The sequence below is a fragment of the Pelodiscus sinensis genome, chromosome 25 (assembly GCF_049634645.1).
Source record: "Pelodiscus sinensis isolate JC-2024 chromosome 25, ASM4963464v1, whole genome shotgun sequence".
Taxonomy (NCBI): domain Eukaryota; kingdom Metazoa; phylum Chordata; order Testudines; family Trionychidae; genus Pelodiscus; species Pelodiscus sinensis.
Genome location: NC_134735.1, coordinates 2,983,404 through 3,008,073, shown reverse-complemented (window position 1 = coordinate 3,008,073; position 24,670 = coordinate 2,983,404). Strand labels below are relative to the sequence as shown.

The following is a 24,670-nucleotide window of genomic DNA, read 5'->3' as shown; positions in this document are numbered from 1 at the left end:
ACTGTCCCAAATAGATCGTCAATTTAGACGACGTGGAACAGCTCCCCGAGGAGAGACTGGCACAGACCCATCCTGTTACAGCCAACAACCTGGTGGCTGGGACACGCACCCGAGTCCAAGCCTCTGCTCTACATCAGGCAAAGTCAGGATTTTAATCTGGATCTCCCAGCTCCCAGGTGCTGGCCCCAAACACCTGGGAATGGGATGGGGAGTCTCACCCCATGTTTTTGGCAAGAAAGGGCTGACTCGGCTGAGGCAACTGCCTCCGGAAAGTACGAATTCCAGCTGGTGGAAGGTGCGATCTTTGCCGGTCAGCCAGGATCCTACGTCCCAGGACTGGGAGTGGGGGGGCCTAGCGACCTTTCTGAGTCTGAGTCCCAGTTCTTGTCCCTTGTCTTCTGCTTTTCCTTCCTGGCTAGCTTCAATGGCTCCCCATTCAGCTTGCCAGTTTCTGGGAGCACCTTTGTTAGCTGCCTACCTCTCCCCATGCATTGTATGGGGAATCTGGGGACCTGTACAATGACGGGGCCTGAGCTAGCTGTTAAGAAAAAGATTTTTGGAGCCATCGTGGCTAAGTTCCCTAAAAATATCCGCTCAAGGGGAAGCAGCAGTCAAAAAGCAAACAAAATGTTAGGAACCACTGGAAAGGGGACAGATAAGAAGCCACAAAAGACCATAATGCCCTCATATCCGCCCATGGGATGCCCCATCTCAAAAAGAGCTATTTGAGTTGGAAAAGAGGCAGAAAAGGGCGATAAAAATGACCAGGGAGCTGGAAGAGCTTCCAGTCAAGGAGAGATTAAAAAGATCAGGGGTGTTCCTCTTAGAAAAGAGACCCTTAAAGGGGAATACGCAAGGGGTCTATAAAATCGCGAGTGGTTTGGAGAAAGTGAATAAGGAAATGTTATTTACCCCTACCCATCACATAAGGACTAGTGGTGACCCAATGAAATTAATAGGCAGCAGGTTTAAAACAAACATGAGGCAGTAATTCTTCATACACCGCCCAGTTAACTCATGGAACTCCTTGCTGAGGGATGTTGCGAAGGCCACAGGTATATCAGGTTTCAAAAAAGAATTAGATACGTTAATGGAAGATAGGTCCATCAATGGCTGCTAGCCAAGATGGTCAGGGTTGCAATTTAATGCTCCAGGTGTCCCTAAACCTCCAACAGCCCGAAGCTGGGATTGGATGAGAGGGGAGGGATCACTCGATAAATTGCCCTGGTCTGTTAATTCTCTCTGAAGCACCTGGTGTTGGCCACTGTCTGAGAGATGGACCACAGGTCTGACCCACTAAGGCCATTCTTCTGTTCATGCTCTGGAAGCAGGATTCCATGAGGTGGCAGGGGCACCTAGGAGTTACTGCTGAGCCTGGCACGACCAAAGCACGTTTGTGAATCTAGCCCAGAGAGCAGAATGTAAACCAATAGTGGCGCAAAGGGAGCGGGCCTGGGATGGAGGAAACGAGTCCTAAAGACAAACAAGGGCAGCCGTTGGGCAGGTCCGCGAGAGGCATAGCCGGCATTTTCCAAGGGTCCACGTTTCAGCCGTATTCACTGTTACATTTGGGATCTCTAGTCATGCCAAAGTTCAGTTTTAATCTCGCCGAGCGGCTGGGTTGAAGCTGGTCGAATACATTCACCCGCCGGAGCACAAGTAACGGGTTCGTTAACATGCAGTAAAGGAACTGGTTGGAATGCAAGTCTCGGGGTAGTGCCCATGGGCAGAGGGTGCAGTACCAGCTGGGGTAGGCAAGCCCCAGTTCTGCCAATTCCACCTGAGACCCCGCCCCTGGAGCCAAGCCCCGCCCACCCCACCCCACCCCAATCCTTCCTGGCCTCCTGGAGGGCTGGGGTTGCTGTGCTGCAGCCCTCCCCGGTAGCCAGCGAGCAGGGCTACTGCCCCACTGCCCCGGCCCTCTCCAGCAGCCAGGGGAACTGGGCTGCTGCAGCGAGGCATGTAGGCTGTGCCTCCCCTTGCTTGTATTACCAGCCGCCCATGCTCGCGGGTGTCTGAACAAACCTGATTGCTCTGTGCTGGTTGATGAGATGCAAACTCTGCCCAGCATTAGGGAACGGCAGCTTCTGAACAGCTGCAAGATGCCGGAGGTGGAATTAAAAAAAAAAAAAATGTGGTGAGCCAAGCTGTGTCAGTGCCTTGGGATTGTGGTTTGAATTCCGTTGGTCTATAAGCCTCTGTCCACACACACCTCTCACGTCAGTGCTCGCGTTCCGATGGGAACCATGCAGCAGATCTAGCCTGGTATTAAGGGACAGACGGTCCTTCCTGTCCCTGGCAGGGAGTGGCTGGGCAGGGTGAAACGAACCAGCTTTCCAGGGAGAGAATTCGTAGGAGAAGCGCTGATATTTCTTGTCTCTGCAGCCAGAGGCGCAGGATTAAAGGACGATGCGGCGGGGGCGGGGGAGGTGTTACTTTGCTTGTCGTGGACGGTTGTCTTATTTCATTACTCAGTGGGCATACAAGTGGGTCAGGGCATGTCTAGGCTACAGCGTTATTTCGAAATAACTCGCCGTGACGACGCGTCGGGGAGCCCCCCGACCCTGCACCCCGTCTGCAGCAAGAGGAGACTCCGCCAGCCAGTAGCACAGAGGGGATTTATTGCTTCTGCGAGGTATAGCACAGCCCGGGTTTGATGTGAGCATCGAAGGGAGGGGGCAGGCAGCCTCAGACCCCTTGGGGTGGGGTCCACAGGCCCCTGAACCTCCAGTACTTAGCTTAGTCTCTTCTCTGTATGTTTTCCCAGCCAAGACCGCCCTTCTCCCCAAAACCACCCAACACACATCCCCCAAGTAGCCACACCCCTTCCTTTGTTTAGGTGAGAAGCCCTGGCCAGTCCTTGTTGGAGCTCAGCGCGACCCCCCGCTGGGCAGTGCTCACAGACACAGGCCAGTAGGGGTCACTCACAGCCCAAGCCTAGCGACCCGCGAGTGGACAGCACCCACTACATCACACTCACGGTATTTGGAAATTACAAGGCGAGCGTGCGCACAGCAAGCCTGTTACTTCGAAATTATTCCAAAATAACAGGCTTCTTATTCTGGAGTAATAAACGCTCAGTTCACGTGGAACTGGTGAAATAGCGGACGTGTGGACGCTTCACTGCTGCTGTTCCGAAATAGCTCCTCCTCAGGGCCATTCAAAGTAATTACTCCCCTGTGCCTCCTGGGGCTCTGAATCGAGGTAGTGTCCACATTAGGGGAGGCTGCCTCGGACTCGTCTCGAGGGTTTCCTGTAGAGCGGGCGTGCTATTTCCAAATAGTTATCTTGGGAGGTATTATTGGAAATAGCTTATTCCGAAATAAGCGCGTCGTCTAGACAGACCCTCAGGGTGTGTCTTGACTACATGGCTCCGTCGATGGAGCCATGTAGATGAGGCAGGATGACAAAGGGAAATGAAGCAGTGATTTAAATAATCGCCGCTTCATTTAAATCCAAATGGCCGCCGCGCTGTGCCGATCAGCTGTTTGTCAGCACAGCGCGGCAGTCTAGACGGGGATCTGCCGACCCCAGAACCTTTTGTCGGTAGATCCTGTAAGCCTACAGGATCTGGCGACAAAAGGTTCTGGGGTCGGCAGATCCCCGTCTAGACTGCCGCGCTGTGCTGACAAACAGCTGATCGGATCGGCACAGCGCGGCAGCCATTTGGATTTAAATGAAGCGGCGATTATTTAAATTGGCGCTTCATTTCCCTTTGTCGAGTAAGCTAATCTAGTCTAGATGTACCCTCAGAGTCTAGTTGCAAGGACCAATGCATGAAGAGCTGTCTCATGCCATCGTAATGCCCTGAATTTAAAACCTCCTTTCCTGAGGGAGACATGGCTAATACACGTCCCAGTGCGCACTCCCAGAATTGCTGCCCTGCGACCTTAGAGCGTAACCCTCACTGTTTGCAGAATTCGGGATTTCCACCCTGAAAGGCCAAGAGGCTGCGCGTTTTGATAAGAAGGCTGCCCTGTCGCCAAGGGGTGTGGGCGCAAATAAATAAATACAGTTCTTAGTATGAATCTTCACGAGAGACGACTCGTGCCTGTCGATTAATATTTTGCAAGGAAAAGGCAGAAACCAGGGGGGTTGCTCATAACAAAATCCATCCCGCTCGGCTAGAGCAGACACACCCCACTTCCTGTAAGGGATTCTGGGTAGCTTGGTCCCCACAGCCTGTGCTAATCATTGTCACGGGAGCAACCACTAGAGAGCAGATTTACTGCCTGCTGCACTCGAAGAATCTGAACAGGCAGAACGGCACCTTTCCTCTGCTTCTCCTCTCCGCCTTTGTTCTGGGGGAGCAATGGAGGATTTTGTCTCCCTGGCTAATGCAGATTAAGTTTTAGAAACCACTGGGGGGGAGGGACGGGGACTTGGCGATCAGACGGGCACAAACCTGGTCTGATGCACAAACCGAGGGCTGGGATCTCGTGGGTTCTTTTCGCAGCTCTCCCACTGACTTGCAGCGTGTCCGTGGGCGAGTCAGGTCCCTGTGCCGTGCCTCAGTTTCCCCACCTGCGAAGAGGCGTTGGCGGCGCCGATCTATGGGAGAGGGCTGGGCGAAGAGGGTATTTTCCAAAGTCAGACTGTGAAATAGGATTGTTGCTCCGGAGCTGACGAACAAGTGGCTGCTTTGGAGGTTTGGTTGCTGGGCCTAAACCGCTGTGAGCAGGGAGCGTGTTTGGGAACAGGGCAGAGATTACAGGGGACCCAGCTCTGCGAGGGAAGGATTAGGGGACTTGGAGACGCTCCCTATATGGCAAGCCCAGAAAGCAAAAGGAAACTGGCGGCTGCCTGGCTTAAAGAGCCACAGGGATTGGAGTGGAAGGAGGCTTTTCATGTTGCCATGGCAACCCAGATGGCTGAGAAACCATTCTTCTGGTTGCTATGGAGACAGAGCTCTTGCGCTGCAAATGTGGGTTGCCTGCCCCCATCCGGGTCACCCGGCCACAAGGTGTGCCTCTCGCCAACAGGCGGAGGGCCTGCTCTCACAGCCGCCAAAAACATCCACCGGGATTTTTCCAGCTCCCAGCTCTGGAGCAGGGTCTGGGGCCTGGAGAAACCGTCCCCTCCTGTCACCGTCCAGAGGGGCTTGGAAGGGACCGGAGGGATGGCAAATCTGACCAGGAGGAAAAAAGCCGGTCACAAGAAAGGGGGTTCGCTGAGCCAAGCCAGGCCAAGGGATGGAGCCCTGCCTGGTGGAAGGAATATGAGGGGCGGGGCCTCAGGCAGAAGGGGCGTGGCTACAGCTTGCCTCCCCCAGCTGGGCCGTCATCCACCACCCATGAAATCCATGGTGCCCAATGAAGGGACAGGGGAAGCTGTTGGTGCTCCTGCCCCAAAGAGCTTGCAGTGAAAGGATAAGACGACAGGCCACAGATGGAGACAGAAAGACAAAGGAAGGAGCGCAAGGAAACTGTGAAATAAACCAAGCTAGTTGTACAACGGATCTTGAGAAACGCGTGCAGCGGATTGTACGGAGGGGTGTCTATGGTAGCATTGCTAGTCCTCTGTCCCTAAGGGGCTCATCTCATTCCATGCCCCGGATACTGCCTTGAACAAGCGATGTCAGTAAATTGCTTCAGACTCCTTGCTTGCAAGGCCAGATTGAACAATCGTGGGGGTCGGCTCTATGGCAATTGGGGCCCCATCTTCCTTGCCCTTGGGATGTGGGGAGGAAGGCCCGGGGCTGCTCCTGTCCCATGGGGTGGGGCTGATCTGGTTCCTTGTTTGGGCCTGTTGGTTCTGGCCACAGCATGGAGGCGTGACCCTCCTCCTGTGCTGCCCTGCCCGCCCCCTGGCCCCGAGTTGTTTTTGTCCTTTTGGGCGGTGGATCTGGGTTCCCCCCACTCCTTCCCCGGCAGCGACCTCCCCTGAGGCGGGGGTTCTGTGCAAGCGGACTCAGTGCACATTGGTTAATCCAGACCCGCTTGCTAGGGGGAAGAGGGATTTGATTGCACATTGGTTTGGCCAGGAGAGGAAGGGGTGTAAAATCCCACCTTTGGCTGTCCCCTCAGAGCTGATCTTTCCAGGGGAGTGGCTGGGGGGAAGGGGGGGGCGGAATCCTGAGTCTAGCTGCCTGGGTCAGTTTCATTTTCTATTGCAAGGAGGAGGAGGAAGGTCCTTTACTTACAGCGCAAAAACTGACGGGCACCAGGAAAGAGGGAATTTGGGCAGGAAGCGCCTCCGCGCTCGCTTTTGCCCTGGTTACCTTTCAGTGACAACCCTTCTGAATTGTCTGGCTGCCTCCCATAATCCCCAGTCACCTCTGAGGCTGGGAACCCGCTGCCTCTCCTCTGCATTCATTGGTCCTTATTCAGAGAGCAGGTGGTGGTGGAGTGAAGCTTAAAGTCTTGGGTGGGCTTCCTTGTATCACCCAATATTCCCCACTAGGTGCCGCTCGAGCTGCGTTTCCTTTTTCTTTCTCCACCTGCGGGGTTAGGCAGAGGGTGTGGGAAGACAGGCTCTGGGACAAGAAAAATCGGAGCCACCAGGAACTGAGAGAGCCTGGGATTTTTTTTGGGGGGGAGGAAGGGTTGCTGCAGCGTGTTGCACTATTCTAATGGTGCTTCAGGGGGTAGCTGAGTTAGTCTGTACAGGATAAATGTAAAAAACAGCCAATGGTCTGGTAGCACTTGATAGACTAACAAAACATGGAGATGGGATCGGGAGCTTTCGTGGGCACAGCCCACTTCTTCAGATGGTGGTGGTGGGACAAAACCTCACTGATGAATATGCAGGGCTTGCGTCCATCATGAACCATGTACCCTGGATTCACACCCCAGGCTGGTTTTTGATTTTGCAAAATCCAGACTGGACGGAGGAATTATTTCAGAATCTCTCCCAGCCCCGAAGTGGTTTTACAGAACCAGCCCCTCTGGCGCGTTTCCAATTGCTAGTGTGTATGCTCTTTGGTTACACAATAGCTGCCAAGGCTCAATGGTAAAGAATAGTATCAGCAACAAATCTGACCTCTACCCACCCATTTATCTTACCGAGGTGTTAATTTCAAAGTCTCCCAGGACCATTTAGATGCTAATGTTATTGTGACCAGGGCATCTACCAGACAAACACTCAGCTGGACTTAAAGCTCTTTTAAACTTGAAAATCCTTGATTGTATGTGGCTTGCTGTTCCTCCTCTCCTTATTTTCCCATGCTGGCTTCTTAGTCCACCAGCTATTCCAAACAGGACTTACCTGTCACGCTGCCTATGTAATACAAAACCTCTCATAGTTTAATAGCTCAGGTATGATCCCATCTCCCAGATGTTCTGGGTTGATAAGGCATATAGGGTATGCTTAAAGATCACGTAGGAAACACCTAGAAGGGGGTGATGGGCAGCCTGCAGCTACATTTTCACAGCTGGCCTCTAAATTTCCCATGCCTCCGTTTTGGGCGGTGTAATTTGAGCACTATGGGACTGGTTTGTGAAGAGGGGCCGAGCTCTGATGTCTCCCATTGACTTCAGATGAACCTTTGGGTGCTTGGGACTCTTGAAAATTAGACCCAAATTATCTCTGTTTGGGAATCACCCAAAACTGAGGCCCCCAAACCTGTGGCCTCTTGTTAAAGTGTTATCCATGCCTTGTATCTTATCTGCAGAGAGGGCCTAAGGCCTAGGGAGTTAAAGCCAGTTTGTTGCATGAAGTTTGCTAATGTTTAGGCATTCATGCCTGCTAATGTGCCATTATTAGCTTAATTTGCATATGCCTGCAAAACCAGCTTCAAGTTCCCTGTCTTGTCAAGGTTGAAATGCCATTTGAATGAGCCAGAGCTTTGGGGTGCAACATAGACCCAGAATCGTCATTTTTCTGTTTACTTCAGGTGGTTCCATCACCCTGAAAGTAAATTTGAAACAAAGAGGAGCAGCATCATTTCATGGAAAACTATTTATTTGGCAAGCACAGAAATTGTGGCCAGCACAGATAGGTCAGCAGGCCCCTACCACGAGGAGTTTGCAGGATGGGATTTGCATACATGCTCTACTTTATACGTGCCCAGGGAGTAATTCCAGTGAAGTGGGTGGGAATATTGTCAAAATCCTGGCTCCGTTGCGGTTCTTTCGCTGTTCTTCTTAGCGCATGCGCAACGTGCACCAGGGGCACAGGGCCAAGAGTCGCACTGAATTTGGTCCACTGGTTGGCTCAGACCAGGAACAGACAGGGAGTGTGATGTGAATGCTGATCTTTGCTCCCCCCCGCCCCTTTGCCCTTGACTGCAGTGAAGCCAGATCTCACCCCTAGTGTGTAAAGTGAAGCGGCAGCATGTTTGTGTGTTTGTAGAATCTCTGAGCTGCAGGGATGAATTGTGCCCGGGCACAAGGGTTCATCTTGGATCCGACTGCAGGACCAGGCCTGTAAAAGGAGGGGAGGGAAACCGGCTAATCTGAACCCAAGCTCCTCTGAGGATCTTCAGCAGACAGAAACTCTGGTGACTCCAGGATCCTGCTCCTTGTTCTGTTCCAGCCACTGATCCTGAGGTTTCCACCAGGTACTCCTGGGCTCTGACCCTGATCCAGGATCTGCTTTTTTCTCCTTTCCTCTTCTCTCTGCTTCTGCATCCTGTTCTGGTGCATGCCTATGGCATCATTTCTCCTCACTGGGAGTCTGCTCACTCAAAACACTCCTCAATCTAGGCTGTGTTCTGTTCTTGTTTGTATGTGGCTGCAGTTTTTTCTCACCTCTGGTTCTGGGCTTGGTTCCAATCCTTACTTCATGACAGCAGCTGAATTCCGGTCCAGTTCTCTCTCCCTGAAACTCTCCACTAGGTTCAGGTTTTGATCCTTTTCTCTGACTTCACTTTCCTTTTAACAGCCCTTCAGTCTTGGACCTGCAACTTCCAGGCTCTGGTATTTCTCCTCTCCCAGATTCTGATCCGGATCTGGTGCCTCTCTCCTTTTTCTAGATTCCAGTCCGGATCTGGTGCCTCTCCCCTTTCCCTGGATTCCAGTCCGGATCTGGTGCTTCTCTCCTTACTCCGGATTCCGATCCGGATCTGGTGCGTCTCTCATTACTCCGGATTCCGATCCGGATCTGGTGCCTTTATCCGGGCTCTGGCGCAGCCCAGCCCCATTCCCAGTCCCGCCGCCCCCTCCCGCCTCTGGCCCGGCCTTGCCCCCGCAGTTCCCCGGCGTGCCGCGGGGTGTCGCCGCCTTCTGCGGCCGGGCCCGGCGGGGGCGGGCCGGGGGCCGGGGGCTGGGGCCGGGCCGCTGCTGACAGCGGGAGGAGCCGCCGGTGCCGGGCGGGCGGAGGCAGGAGACGAGGCGGAAACAGGAGCCGCCGAGACCGGCCCTGGCGGCTGCAGCGCGGAGCCTGCCCCAGCCGCCCGCCCGCAGGCCCGGCAGGGCAGCGCCATGGCCGGCTACGTGCCCGGGCTGCTCCCGGCCAACCGCAGCCAGGAGAAGGAGTTCGTGCAGGCGTACGAGGATGTGCTGGAGCGGTACAAAGGTAGCGGGGGCGATGGAGCCGGGCAGAGGGGGCGCCCGGGGGGCGATGGAGCCGGGGAGGGGGGCGCCCGGGGAGCGATGGAGCCGGGCAGAGGGGGCGCCCGGGGGGCGATGGAGCCGGGGGACCCGGGGGGCGATGGAGCCGGGGAGGGGGGCGCCCGGGGGGCGATGGAGCCGGGGGGCGATGGAGCCGGGGGGGCCGGGCAGAGGGAGCCCGGGGGCCGAACAGCCGGGGTGGAGGGGCAGAAGGGGGCCCCAGGACAGAGGAGCCCCCCGAGCCCGGGGCCGGGGTGCAGCGGGCCTGGGGGTGCCCTCGGAGGGCCCCTGCGCGGTGCCCGGCTCTCACCCAGCCGCCCGGCCTGCTGCAGCTTTTGCCGGCGGCTCCCGCAGGCTGCCGGGACGCGGATCAATGCGGCTGCTCAGCCTGCCCCTTGCCCCGGGATGGGCCTGCCAGGGCGGGGAGGATCAATGGGGAAAAGGCTGGGGCGCGGGGGAGGGACGAGAGGAGCTGTCGCCCCTGCCTCCCACAGGGACTCTACAATCCAGGGCTGTCCCCCCCCCCCCTCCTCACACCCCAGTGACGGGCCTTTAGGGGCAGCTCCCCTGGTTGGGTCCCTGCCTCCTTTTATTATTCAGCCCTGCACACTCGGTTGCATCTTGTGGGGGGGTGGCCGCCGGCCCCCGAGAGCTGCGTTTCTCCTGGCACCCCCTAGGTTGGGGGGGGGTAGGGATGGCGGAAAGCCAGCGTCAGGCTTGTTGTGTGCCACGCTGGAAAGCCACACGCACTGTATGGGTGACCGTTATAAACAGGGTCTCACTTTGTGTGGCTCCCGCAGTTTGTTTATTGGAGATAAGCTCTTGGATACAGCCCAGCAAAGAAGCTTCGCGGGGGGGCGGCGGTAACCCTAAATGGTTTCCGCCTTATCCAAAGGGGCTGTTAGGAAGGTAGCTTGGTGGGAAGGTTTCTGAAGAGGGGGGTGGTTCGCCCTCCCCGAGCGGTCGCTGGTCTGCGGAGGCTGATGTGAGGGGCTGTGGATTTCTGAGGCTGCCGTCTGCATCTTTTAGACAGCTGCTGGTGGTGGATGGCACCGTGAGTGTGCACTTTTGATGTAGAGTGTTGGCCTCCTTGGCTTGTGTGAGCTTTTATTGCCCCCCTTCTCCCTGCAGAGAGAGACTTGTCTGAGAGCCCAGATTTCTGTCCCACAGGGCTTCCAGCACAGCGGTTTCTCTTTCGTAAGTTTCGCAGCCAAGTCTCTTGAAAGGGGACCGTTGAGTCCAGAGGAGCCAGGCGCTAACAGCGTACGCTTCCTTTTTCCTCTGCGGAGAGGGGGATTAGAATGGATTCTCCAGGCCTCCGATTCAAGGGGTGCCAATCAAAAATTCCAGAGGCGAGGACAACGCAGCTCCCGTGTCTGCGTTTCGCAGGGCTCGGGGAATACAAGCTTTGTACAGGCGGCGTCTGGGCGTGTCCTCCCAGCAAGGTGTTTAATAAGGGGCTCCTCCGCTCCCGTTGCGATACACGTGTTCCTTAATGAAGCCCGGCCACGGCAGAGAAGTACACGCCATAGGCTCTTGGGCAGAGAAACAGGCCTAGAGAGCGTGTTGGGTGTTGCAGGGAGCCGATCTGGGAGTAGAACCGCTTTCATGTGAATAAGCCCGGACCAGTTTGTACAGACTGTTGCGTTGCCCAGGAAAAGAGAAAATCCCAAGGCTACCCTTGCCTGCTCCAGTCTGACTCAGACCTACCAGGGAGGGTTGATTATCCAGGGATGGGCAAATGCTCACCCCACCTGGTTAGTTAGCTCACACCATCCAGCTGGAGATGGCTCTGGAGGGGGGGGGTGGTGTTTCCTGAGGACATCTGAGGCTTTCCTGGCAAAGGAGAAAGTCCTGCTGAGGCTCGTGGGATTGGTTTGCTGGCCAGCGAAAGCCCATTGCTACCTTGGCAGGGATTGTCAGGGCTGGAAAGGGATCAAATCCATTTGGGAATGATCCTGTTTACAGTGCCTGTCTAAAGAAGGGAAATTCATGTTTACACTGAAAAATGGCCCTTTTCCAGCGTCTGAGGAAGTGGGTTTTCCTGGCGAAAGCTCACGATCCTTTGCCTTTGTTAGTCTCTAAAGTGCCACAGGACTGCTTGGTTTTTTAGCGCGGCATTCAGGGGCTGGGGGAAGGAAAAGTTCAGGCTCTTATATTCTAACTGGATAGCCATAGAGCCCGCCCTGTTCTCTCTCTTCTTTCCCTTCACTCCCCTCAAGAACATAAGAGCGGCCAGATGGGGTCAGACCAAAGGTCCATCGAGACCAATGTCCTGTCTGCCGACAGTAGCCAATGCCAGGTGCCTACAGAAGAAATGAACAGAATCATCAAGTAATCCCTCCCTGTCAACCATTCACATCTTCTGACAAACAGAGGCTGAGGGCACCATCCTTGTCATTGATGGACTTATCCTCTACGAATGTATTTAGCTCTTTTTTGAGCCCTGTTAAAGTTCTGGCCTTTGCTACATCCTCTGGCGAGGAGTTCCACAGGTTGATTGTGCCTTGCGAGAAGCAGTACTTTCTTTTTGTTTGTTTTAAATCCGCTACCTGTTCTTTTCAATGGGTGACCCCTAGTTCTAGTCCCCCCCTTGGGTCACCCCCACACTGCTATAAACAATTCAGTGTCTTCTGTCCAGGACAAGTTTCTCACCAGCCCCTTCCTCCAGTGGAGAATTCTTGATGAAATGTGAATTGCGAGGGGAATGATGGAAAGTGGCCGATTCCAGAGTGGGTTTGAGGCTGATCTGAGTCCTCTGGCCAGCGAGGTGGAGTGGTCGATGAGATTCTAGTTCCACGGAGACCACAAACAGGCTCTGAGCCCCAGGGGCTCTTGTTTTGTGTGTGTGTGGGGGCAAACGACCCCACGGTTCAGTGGCAGTGAGCCTTCCCCTTGGAGCACACCTGACTTTATTCAAGCAGACAGCCTGTGCCAGAGGGCAAATGCCTGGCCGAATCGCGCTGGGAAATCTTTCATAACAACCATGAGGTACTTTCGAAACCGCTGTTAAAAATGAATGGCAAACTGTGGCACCGTCCATTCGAGAAGCGGGACTGGGCAGGTCTGCAGGCAGTGAGCTCTGGAGTACAGAGGGTCCTTGTGTGTGCGCCCTTTCCTTGGGACAGACAGATGCTCCAGGAGCTTTTGTGCCATTTACAAAGCTTGCCTTTATCGGCGTCTATCAGGTTGCAGCTTCTGTGCCGGGTTCACTTACACCCCTTTCATTGCAGACTGAGGAAATGGGCTCACGTGGGCAGATCTCGGCACAGTGCACCCCTTTTGGCTAGGGGTTTGCACCAGGGGCGAAAACCTGAGTTCCCCCAACAAGGCGTTAGCCGGCGAGCCCGGCGGATGGAAGAGGATGTGACTTGCGCTGTGTGTTGAGTCAGTCGCTGCTTCGGTGGCCTGTGCCGTGCTCACCTGCTGTGGGCGGTGGTATCTGTACAGTCGCGGGGAAAATGTTTGATGGCGTGGAGGTGTGAACTGAAGGCGGGGTGATGACTAATCTGCAAGGGTGGTTAGCCTACAGTGTGACGGGTGTGTCCGGGGGAGTGGTGGTGACGGTGGTGAAAGCGACAGGCAGACACTAATAGGGCCTGAGTTACACCCGGCTGTGCTGTGTACACTGTCAAGCTGTTGCCATTGCCTTAGTCCTCTTGTGCGCTGGCAACCCCCGTTTGGCGCTGCAGCTTTGAAGCCAGTTGCCCTGGACTAAAACAGCCCCAAGGGTCCCAGTCAGGTGAGGAATAGCCCAGTGAGGCTGTAATCGAGAACAAAAGCCCCTAGGCTCCGCCCAGTGAGCGGCCCGATAGTGAGTGGTGACTTGTTTCACCCGGAGGTGCCAATACGCTGCCCAACTGAGAGCCACCTGGGTGATTGCTCAGATGCCCCGGGACCACCCCTGACATGCACAGCACGGGGCAGATTTCAGCCGCCCTTGCCTCGTTGCTTGCCTATGCAGATCAAGAGGGAGCAGCACACGCTGGGACGTGTCGCCTCGGCCCGTTGTGCGTCCGTGACAATGACGAAAGCTGCTGGGGGCTGTTTGACGGAACGCTGCATATCTCACCCCTGAGCCCAGGCCTTGAGAGATGTAGTTAGGTAGCGCTTGGTCCAGGGGCGGCTCCCTTTGGAGGCGGGTGCCATGAATCTGAAGTGGCAGAGAAAGCCAGGGAGGGAGTTGCTCGAGAAAAAGGAAGTTTTGACCCAACTTTCTGCTGATGAATAACAAATGAGTGCGCACCCGTGCAAGGCAGTGTCTGCAGCCAATGTCTGTTTTATGGTCTGTTCCCCACACACTCTGACCAGGGTAAATATACCTGCACCACCTCTACGAGGTGTTTAGCTGTGACCCCCTCGTAAAAGCCATCAGGGACATGGATTCCACAGCCTCCCCAGGTCACCTACCTGTTCCAGTTTTTAACTCTCGGGTAGATGCGTGGAGAAGTGTCGCATTGTGAAGGAAAGTGCTGCAAATGCAAAACCGTTAGTTAGTTCTAAATTAGCCCGGAAAGTCGCCATTCGTGTTATGGCACAGGTGGACCTTGTACCACTCCGCATGAGGCACCGCTAGCAAGTCCGCAGTGCTTGTCATGTTCCAAGCATTTTAAATATTATCTCATTCATCTTCACTAGGTCGCACGTTGGAGGTAATTATCACGAGCCCCGCTTTACAGGTGGGGAAACTGAGGCAGAAAGGGCAAGTAACTTGCCCTTGGCCACCGACTGAATCTGTGTTGGAGTCTTGGTTAGCTCTTGGGGGTTGCTGGCCCTCTAGTGCCTGTTTCTTTCCCACCTTTATTCGCTGCTGTGTATCTTGCTGGGATTCCCCCTCTTCTGTGGCAGCCGCATCCTGGCTTTTCACTTACACCGGACAGCTCTCCCTCCAGGCCGAGCACGACAGGTTCTCTAGACCCGAGAGCGGCTCTGCCGTCCCCCGGAGGAGCTCGGGAATGCCCTCTGCGGGGAAGGTCAGCAGGGCTGTGATGAGTGGCTGCCTAACCCCGCCTCCCCCCCGTGATGTGTGGATCCATTCCAGGCGTGCAGACAGACTGTCCAATCAGGGCCCTTCACGCTAGGGGCCGCAGTGCCCGGTACGGTCTCTCTGGCGGAAGGATTGTGTTGGCTGATGTGTTGGGAGCACCACGTAGGTTTTAGGGGTGGGGAACCTAAGGCCCGGGGGCCGGATGTGGCCCCTGGCTTTCCTGGATCTGGCCCCTGAAGCTTGGGGCTCCCCCCCAGCATTGGGGAGACCGTGCTGGTGCTCCAGCCTCCCTCCCACGCTGCCCTCGCAGGGCTGGAGCACACACAGTCTAGCAGCCTGGGCCCCCCTAGGCTCTGGGGTGCAAGGGAAGTGGGGAGGGGGCGTGTCTTTCTGCTTCTCAGTCGGGGGCCATGTCAGTGGGGGGAGGGGTTGTTTTTCCTTTTCATTTGTGTGCGGCCCCCAACTGGTTTTAATGTGGGTCAGTGGCCCCTGACCCAAAAAAGCCCCCGCCTCCGAATGCCTAAGGCCTCTCCCAGGGTGCTCCTGACTCCTTTCCGGTGGGCTGCTGCCCGGCTCTGTCACTGGCCCTCTCTTCCCCTTGGCGCCCCTAGATCAGCCCTACAAGAGAGGGCCCAGGGCTGGGATCTCGCCTCGGCACCGCAGGGCCGGGCCGTTTGAGTCCCGCTGCTGGGCCGTGGGGCTCAGGAGAGGGCAGCCTCGCGGCGTGTGGCCGTCTGCCAGCCAAGATGAACGCGGTTCCTCTGCGGCCGTGGCTCTTCTCTGGGGCCTGCGGCAGTGGGCTGGGGCTGGCCAGGAAGCAGTGGCTCCCCTCCCTGGAATCAGGAGGGGTGGGTTTCCCTGCTCTGCTGCTCGGGGGGGAGTGGAGGAGGCGGCTGAGCTGAAATCTCTCCCCCCTCCCCTGCCTCAGTAGGTGTGCTGAGAACATGGGCAGTGGGTGAAGGCAAGCCCCCAGCCCCGCCCCTTCCTCCCAGGCTCCACCCACCCAGCACCACGGGGAGGGAGGAGGGCGCATGGTCCCAGCCTCCCCTGCCCCAGATCCCGGGGAAGGTGGGCACTTGGGGGCAGCACCACTCGGCCCCAGTGCGCTTACAGCAGGCGTTCTGCGGGCGGGGCTAGGCTGATGGTTTGGGAAGGCAATGCCTCCCCCTGCCTAGCGTATCGGCCGTCCCTGGTTGAGAGCCCGTGTCCCTCCTGCTGGAATCGTGGGGGCAGCTGGGCAGCATGTTCCTAGCCAGACGGGGGTCGGGGCAGCTGGGTTTTCCCAACAGTGGATTTTCTGTGGGTCAGACCATTGCTGCTCAGGGCCAGAACCCTGCCCCCAGGAGCAGGCGCTGCCTGATGTTTCAGAACAAGGCCTGTCTCCTTAGGTAACGCGGCCAATTACGCCATCCTGTACGTGTGCACGAGGGCGCAGGGAGTAAGGAATTCCCCTCTGATCTGTGTGAACCCTGCGCCGTGAGACTCGATGGCCTCGTGTCTGGCCCCTTCCTTTACGTCCGTGGCGGGCTGGCTACCGTCTTGCAGCGCACGATTCCGCCAGTGACGCGGCTCTGTCCACGTGGCGGGAAGGTGGCCGGCTGGATTTTGAGGTCCGGCGTGACCCCAGGGTGGCCCAGGGTGGTTGGCTGAGTCAGCGGGTCCCAGCCACGTTGACTTTGAGCCGGGCTGGACGCGTAGGCGGCCCTTTTATTTTGACTCCGGATGGCACTGGAGGCTTTTGCAGAAGTGGCTGCGTGAGGCTTGTGTGTTTTGGCCGAGGAGGAGACTGTTGTGGCCGGTTCCCGTGACGGGGACTCTGCCTTGCCTCCAGGTCCCTGCGGCCCCTCCAGTGTCACCTGCCCCCGTCCTGGGGGCGACAGTGTCCTGTGAGGTCTGACCACTCAGACGCAGCTTCTCCTGTTGGGCGTGGGCGTGTTTAGGGCTGGTGAACAGAGCCCGACCGTCAGCCCCGGGCCTGCAGGGGCGGTAGAACTGGCGCGACTTGGGAGTCGGTTACCGTGACGTTGCTGTTCTGCCCTGGGCTTCTGCCGAGGGGCCACCCAGAAGGGCACCGATTGCGGCTCCTCACGGTGGTTTCTGTGTCCTTAGAAGCTGGGCTGAGGCCCACTGCCTTACGGGCTGGGCTGTCTGTGTCTTCGGCCTGCCTCTCAGGTGCCTTCCTGGTGGCCATGGCAAAGCTGGTTGCCTCCCTGTGCTCAGGCGGCAGGTTTAGATTCTGAGGCAGATAGACCCGCGTGACTCACGCTGGGAGTGGAAGGTGCCTTGCCAAGGGGCTGATTCAGAAAATCTTTGATCTCCTTTCAGTGGCAGGTTTAATAGATTGCTGGCAGCTGACGTGTTGCGAGGCAGCTTGTCCTGTGGAGTTGTGTCACTCCGGTTTAGGCGGTGTAGGCTCGCTGGGTGGAGGACTGGGCCTCCGGGCCTTTCCCCTTCGTCCTCCACTTCCGGGTAAGGTGCAAACCTTGGAGGCCCCGAATCTGCTCTCAGAGGGGTAGCCGCGTTGTTGGTCTGTAGCTGCAAAACAGCAAGGAGCCCTCTGGCACCTTGGAGACAAACAGATTTATTCGGGCATCCGGTTCCGTGGGCCAAAACGCACTTCGTCAGCTGCCTCTGCTGCAGGGGATTTTTGCCCAGCTGATGCCGGAATGAATGTGTCAGGGCACGTCTACACTAGACGTAAGATCGGTGCCGCTGCGGTCGATATTCCGGGTTGGGGTTAGCGGGCGGGCAGTATAGACCCGCTAGATCAGGGCCACTCAACTTTGGAAGTGCAGGGGCCACAATGATACTCACAGCACATGCTGGGGGCCGCAACTTACCATAGTTTAGCGAATATAACCTGCACCCGTGCATAACACGCAACCGTGCATAACACGCAACCGTGCATAACACGCAACCGTGCATAACCCGCAGTTTTTCTTTTTTCTGTAAAAGAACCCTTAGATGACCTGCGGACGTGTATAGCCACAGCAAGGCACAACCTACCCTCCTCCGGGCGGGGGAATAGAGAGCCCCCAGACCCCGTGAGTAAAAATAAACGTGTATACCCCGCAGACGTGTATACCCCGCGGGCAGGGGCGGGGTTTATAAGAACGTGTATAACGCGTACGTTATGTACGCTAATTTACGGTCAGTGTGGTTTCATGCACGTGCAAATATGTGCAAATACAGTAGCTTCTTTCACACTGACGGGCATGAATGCAAAGATTGAGGCAGGACTACACAACACGCAGGCCCCATTAAGTCAGTTCAGCTGATATTAATACAATGCAGCGTTTACCCTCTTTCCACCCACGTGGCAGCACTTTGAATGAGCAGTGACAGACCGGGAATTTAGCCACTCCAATGCATCGCAACAGAAGACCGTTCTATTGACTTGCCATTATGGAGCGTGTTCCCGGTGGAGGCCGTGTTCAAAGGATCTCATCTAGTAGCCCTGCGCTAGATTGAACTCAAAGGGCGCCCCTGTCCGCGCTGATACGCCTGCTCCTCGTGAGGAGTAAGGGAAGCCAATGGGAGAGTTTGCTCCCGTCGACCTCCCGCTGCGTGGACGGGGATGTAAGATCCATCGGCTCCAGTGGTGTAATTTACGTAGCTGGAGTTGTGTATCTTACTCCAACCTTGCCATGTAGGGTAGCCCAGGCCGTCGTCTTTAAGGTGCCTCAGGCCTCCTCGTTGTTTTTCCAAATCTGCTAGTTTCTGGCCATTCCCCTCACAAGCTGGTCACACTGGGGTTAACTCTCTGGTTAGGCTGCCCCGGAGATACCAAGACGGATGCCAACCCAGTGAGGAAAACATTCCAGCCTCTCTTAGGAGACAAGCGAGAAAAGAATCTCGTTGCTGATTCCCGCTAGTGCTCGATCGCCGCTGTTTGGATACCACGGTGACAGCTGCCGGGTAAATATCGGAACTGCGTAACTCCAGCGTGCGGACGCAGCCGGACACTTTTGTTTCCAGACTCTGCTGTCCGGGGAGCCCACGGAGCAGAGCTCTGCAACCTCTCTTCTCTGGGCGGGGCAATTAAAAGAGGCTCATCTCATCTCAAATTCCCGTTTAATCAGGGTGGGCAGCTCCAGCCTGGCTGGGCCCACCGTGTTGCACTGTGGGTGGGGATCCGCTCCAGCCCAGGCCACCTGTGAACCGTAGCCCGTCAGGGGGATGCCTTCGGTTGAACCATTCACATCCCTCTTCCCAGGTTGGCGGCGCACGCTGCAAAATCTGACCAGGTGCCTGTGCTAGCCTTAGCGGAGGTCAGCGTGAGAACAGTGGTGCTGAAAGGAAGAGGGACGGGCCCCTGTGAAACCGGTTCCACTGACTGTGGCCGGCGTAAGCGTTGTTGGGAGGACTCCCCGCCGGTTTGGGGAAGGGGTCTTTGCAAAGAGGCATGGGCGTGGCTGCGTGCCCAGGGCTGGCAACGTGTTGGAGGACTCCCCTGTTCGGAAGAGGCATTTGGAGTCCCCTCGGCGGGGTGATCGGGGGATCTGCTTACGCTGGACAGTGGTGGCATGTGCCCGAGGGGGCGTCTTCTGCTCCCGCGCCGGGTTCCTGTGTGGGGCAGCGTTCCCCTGCCAACGTCAGCGCCTGCCACGGTGCAGAAGCGCATGGGCCAGGGCCAGGCGCGCAGGGTTAGGGGAGGAGATTGAAGGCTCCGCCGGAAGCGGCGTTCTTGTCGCTGCGGTTAATACCACGCTCCTTGGCAGCCCCAGTAAAATCCCCTCGGTCCGGCACGACTGGCCCCCAAACCTCGTCGGGGCAGTGGGCCGCAGCCGCCTTGACAAACTCTTTCTCCCAGGCCTGTGAGCTCATGGGAGGCGCGTCTCTCAGCGACGCGGGCAGCTGGGCGCCTCTGGATGGGTGAGGAGGCAATCAGACCGGGGTCCACTCCCCGCCTCCGAGGGCGGTCGGAGCGGCGTACCAGAGCACCTGTGCCAGGGCTTGCCTTCCCAGGCCAGGAGTGGTGAAAGATTTACGAACCGGGACAGGTGTGTCTGGCTGGGGCGAGGTCATCGCATTGGGCCGTTCCTGTTGGCTCTGGCAGGCCGCCGTGGAGTCTGTCGGAAGCAGCTCCCTGTGAGAACGGGCGGGGGTGGAGGAAGGGTGAAGCGGGTCTGCGGGAAAGCCTGGACGAGCTGGCATTGGAAATTCTGGGGGAGACGGCCGGCGGGGGGCTATCAGAAGCAAGGGAAGATTTCGCTCTAAAGAGGGCAGGGAGCCTGAGGCCCACATGCCTCCCCAGGCTTGCCTGGATCTGGCCCCCGAGACTCAGGGCTCCCCCCCAGCTTTGGTGAATCGCGAGGCTGGAGTACACAAAATCTACCAGCCGGGGCCCCCCCAGACTCTGGTGTGGGAGGGGACTGTGGGGAGTGTCTGTATCCTCCTCCGTCAGGGGCCACGTCCGGGAGGATTTGGGGAGGTTTTTCTGCTTCTCACTTGTGCAGCTCCCGACTCAGCACCCCCCTATAAAAGGTTCCCCACCCCCGATCTAAAGCAGCGCACTGCCCGTCAGGAAGGGGCCGTGCTCTCGGAACGAGGGAGCCGCTGGAAGCAGCCGTCCGCGTGGCTGGCGAATCACGGTACCCACACTGATTGGAGCCGCTCGGGTGGTGCGAGAGGACTCGAGTCACTTCCTCAAAAGCAGCCCGACTGTCGTTCGCCGCGCACGGCTGTTCCGCCGCCGCGTTTCAGGGCTGCTCCCTTCTCTCCGGCCCTGCGGTTCGGCCCGGCTCGCCTAGACGAGTGAGGCTGAAATGTCTCGGCGCCGTTCTGGATCTGTTCTGAATGCCGGGCCTTTCCGTTTTCAAGTCCCGCCTGTCGACGAGCCGGGCCCAGGGGGAACCCTTCAGAGGGAGGGGGAGGGCGAGCGGGTTCAAGAGACCAAAGCCATAAGAGAATGTGGAAGGAGACTAGCACCGGGGTTGGTGAATGGTTACTGCCCGTCTCGGGCAACTCGCTTCCCCGAGCTTTCGCTTGCAAGGAGCCTGTGGGTTGCTGTGTCCTGCCTGAGGTTAAACCGCCGGCCCTCGCGTGGTGATCAATTACCCAGTGATGCCGACGTGGGGCCGGTTTAACCTGAACGGGGCCGTTTTTCTTGCTGCTGTTTAGGGCCCTGTTAGCAAAGCAGGTGCTGGAACGAGGGCTGCAGGGATGGAAGAGGCTGGATAATCCAGAGCTCTGCTCCAGGAGCAAGATTAATCCCCATGTGGACGTAGTCTGTGAATGCCAGGCTTGGGGTGGGGGTGGGGTGGGGGGGGATTAGTCTGGGTTGGTTTTCCAGCTGGCGCATACAGAGGCCGAATGCCGGGAATTGCTCTTGCCCTGTTGCACGTGCCGAGTCCGGTGCTTTTCCGGACAAAAGCTTAAACTTTCCTTTTCCTTTCTGCTCGTCTCTCTGGCATCCTGGCTCACGCCCCCCAGGAAACGCAGCCCTGGCAGGGGCTTCGTGGCAGGAATGGGACTCTCAAAGCCTTTCGGGCAGCCGGTGCTGCTCTGGGGGCCACGGGGGAGGGCGAGGGCTGTGTCTGCCTGCTCTGAGCAGCACCTGGCAGGGGCTTCTTGGCTTGCACTGTGACGTGCAAGGTTTGTGCTTTCCCGGCACGTGCTGGATGGGGCCCTGTCTCCTTTAATATCAGCCCAGCCCCGCTGCCCATACCTGTCTCCATCTGTCTGCTCTGCCTCCGAGCACGGCCACCTGCCTCTCCGGCTCCTCCTGGGTTTGCCTCCTTTTGCGCGGGGATCAGCCCCTGCCCCGGGCCAGCTGGTGAGGCAATCGCTGGCTGCCGGTCAGGGCAGGGCGCGCTGGGAAGAGGCGCAGCGCTTGGGGTAATGACAGTGTAGGCTGCACACCTGGGGCGGAGCGGAACAGGGTGGGAGCTGTAATTACCGGGACGGGTTCCAGCACATTCTGCTGAGCTCGGCGCCTGGGAAGAGCCCCCCGGTCCGGGCCTGGCGCCGTAGAGCTGCCACGCTGCGCGGCCCCGCACGAGGGAGGCGCAGGCTGGCCGGACCCGCCAGCCTCTTTCCTCCCAGCCGCCGGCTCTTAGCGCCTTTCCCACCAGCCTGGGCTGCACCAGCCTGGGCTGCTTTTCTCTGGGCAATTCGTCACCCCTTGCCCCCCGGCTGGTTCCTGGCTTGCTGTGGGGAGATGCAGATGCAGAAGGAAGATCAGCTTCCCAGGGCCTGCCGCCTGTACCTCCCGTTGGAGAGCCCCCAGGCCTGTGCATTGGCACTCCGCAATGTAGCCAGGCTACGGGCCTCGGGGGGGGGGCTCTCTCTGAACCCCACTCAGCCGCTTTCTGGCCCGCCAAGGGGGGGTCACCGGGACAGCTGCTCAAGGCGCCCGTTCCGGGCGGGGAGCCTGCGGCTGTTTTTGTCCACTCCTGTCCCCTGCGGGGCAGCACATCGCGTCGGAGAGGCCGTGGTCCGAGCCAGGCGCTGGCTCAAATTGGAGTTCTCTCGCTGTGGGGCGGGGGTGGGGAACCCTCCTTGGGTCAGGGGTGCAGACCCGCCGAAAAATCAGCCACGGGCCGCGCACAAGGGAGAAGCAAAATATAAAAAGGCGCCAGCTGGGAAGCAGAAAGTCACTCGCCATGTTCCCCGGCATGCCAGAGCCTAGGGCAGGGGCGGGCGAGACGGCCTCCTCAGGCCGAATCCAGCCCACCAAGCCGGTTGCTCCCCTGCCCCGAGGCCGATGGAAACCTGGCAATAGGGGAGCGCTCAGTCTCCTCCCGCCGCCAGGGGTGCGCGACGCCTTGGACCTGCCAGCAGTTCTGTCTAGGCACCATGTACCCCTAGCAGGGTGGGGGAACGGGGCTCAAACTTCATGAGCTCCCCCATCCCCAGGCCAATCAGGGTGGGGGGGAGCATACAAAGTCTCCTGGCCCCACCCCTTCTGCTTGAGGCCCCGCCTCTTCCGGGGAAGCCTGTGACCATGTCTGAAATTTGCGAAGTGGCCCTTCCCCCTTCAAAAATTCTTGCCCGCTCTTGGCCTTGGGGGACCCGGGCTGGTAGATGTTGTGGGTTCCCCTAGGCTCTGGGGGTGGGGTCAGTCATGAGGGGTTCAGTGCATGGGAGGGGATGGCTGGGAAGCGGGTTTGGGGTGTGGGGCCTGGGAGGGTGGTTGGGTGGGGGATGGGGTGCGGGGGCTGGGTGTTAGGGGGCCACAGGGCTGAAGCACCAACTCCCCAATGCTGAGGAGAGGAGCTCTGAGCCTCCGGGGCCGAATCCAGCCCCTGGGCCATAGGTTCCCCACCTCTGCTGCAGGGCCTGGAAGTTATTCAACATCTCTGTGTGGGTTTCCCCATTTGTGGGCCTAAAACTGGGGCGGGAACCTGTGTTGGGGCGGGGGCCGCTGACCCACCGAAAAATCAGCCAGGGGCTGCACGCAAGCGAGAAGCAAAGTAGAAGCCCCGACTGAGGAGGAGGAAGACCCCTCGCCGCATTCCCCTCGCGCCCCAGAGCCTAGGGCCCCAGGCTGGTAGGTTTTGTGTGCCCCAGCCCTGGGGGTGGGTGCCTGGAGGGTCTGGGGCATCAGCGCAGGCTCCCCAGTGCTGAGCCTCGGGGGCCGGATCCAAGCAAGCCGGGGGCCGGATCTCTTCCGCAGGCGCCCGTGGGCCCCGGCTGAGCAAGGCAGATGTTGGTGTGAGTCAGCTGGGAGCTTCCTCGTCCCGTTGCTAGAAGCTGGTTGGTTTCTGTCTTAATTCCTTCCCGCCGCGGGGCCCAAGGCGCCGGCTGCTGCTTCCCACCGGCATAGAAGGCGACTGTGAAGTGAGAACCTGTTCCCAAAGTCTAAGCCCTGCTGGAAACCTTCCGGGGCCGGCTGTGCGCGCGAGGGCGACTAGCCAGCAGTGGGAAGGAGGCGTGTGAAGAGAGGAGCAAGGGGAGAAGGGTTTGAGGGTGGATTGGAGGGCGAGAGGGAGGCGTTGGGCAGAGCGGTGGCTGTTCCAAGCAGAAGGACTGGAAGGTGTGAGCAGGAGAGAGGGCGGAGGGGAGGATGTAAAATCCCATTGGATCGGTTAATGGGTTAAACGGGATGGTTAGCCCATTGAAGGGGCGGGGAGGGGCTGTTCCGTCTGTCCGTGACGTGCCCAGGCTTGCTACGGACAGGGATGCTCTGTGCTGAGCCCCGTGGGGCTGGCGCAGCCCCACAGCCATAGGGGAGCTGCTTCGACCCCCCCCCCCCGGTTAACTGAAACGGGTAAGCATTACCCGTTAAGGGGGATGCTTGTCGGTTGACTGGTTAACCAGTTGCCCTTTCACATCCCTCAAGGGGACTAGCGCAGCGATGCAGGCGGACAGACCTGTGGGGAGCTCGGAAGGTGGGGCTGGAGAGCCGGGCTCTGTGGTAGGAGCTGTGGGGGGCAGGAGCGAGCCTGCAGGGAGTGTGGGGCGCAGGGGGAGGGCAGGCTGGCTTCTGGTGTTTTCTGTGTCTCAGTGAGCGAGGATTTTCTATGGATTTTATACCCTCCCCAGTTCATATCTGCCCTGTAATTTCCTCTGCTTGTGCGAGATCTTGATCAGTGTGTCACGGAGAGGACGGGACTTTTTCAGTGAATGAAATGTAGCCGGTTTCTCATTTCCTGCTTGATTCTAGTTCCCTCCCATGGGCGCCGAATGCCCTGCTAGAAACCCTCCATGCCTGGCTGTATGCACGAGGGGCTTTCTTCCACGCCTCTGTGCTCCTCCGCTGGCCGTCTGGGGCAGCTGGCACTAGCGAAATACACCCCCTGGAGCTTTATCCCCATTGGCACGTCCTCCCTCTGCTGCAAGCGGGGGTCAGGGCGCTGGGCTACTCCCAAGTGCCGCGGTGCTCTGTGGAAAGAGATCTGAATAGCAGGGGACCCCAGGGTTGAGCCAGCTTGTTTCTGCCTCAGTTTCCCCATCTGCCAAATGGGTTGAATTCCTCCTCCCCCCTCCCCCGGCAAGGCTTATGCTTAGTAAAGCAACGCTGAGTCCCTTGGGTGAGGAGGGACAGCTGTCTGCCCTCACTCACGCTCCTGCATTGATCCTGCCTCCTACTGCCTTGGCTTCTCCTCTTGCATCTCTGCCCCTTTCCTCCTGTTTGGCCGGAGGGAAGGAGAGGGGCTGGCTGGTAAGGTTAGCGGTCTAGTGCAGTGTTTCTCAACCTTTTTTTATAAAGTATCCCTTAAAAAAAAAAAAAAAACCGAGAAGTCCC

General features: G+C 57.9%; 1 protein-coding gene across 11 annotated transcripts in view; it reads left to right on the top strand.

Moving 5' to 3' along the window:
• The window catches only part of MACF1 (microtubule actin crosslinking factor 1), a 301,070-nt gene that overhangs the window by 5,776 nt on the left and 270,624 nt on the right, over positions 1-24,670 (top strand). For 2 of the 11 annotated variants that reach the window (XM_075908724.1, XM_075908721.1), the window contains exon 1: positions 9,256-9,456. The exons of 8 other annotated variants lie outside the window; for them this stretch is intronic. In XM_075908724.1, the coding sequence (XP_075764839.1) occupies positions 9,363-9,456 (94 nt within the window). In that variant the 5' untranslated portion in view covers positions 9,256-9,362. Of the gene's footprint in view, positions 1-9,254; positions 9,457-24,670 lie in introns of those variants that run through there. One more of the 11 variants, XM_075908718.1, reaches the window with a different exon arrangement.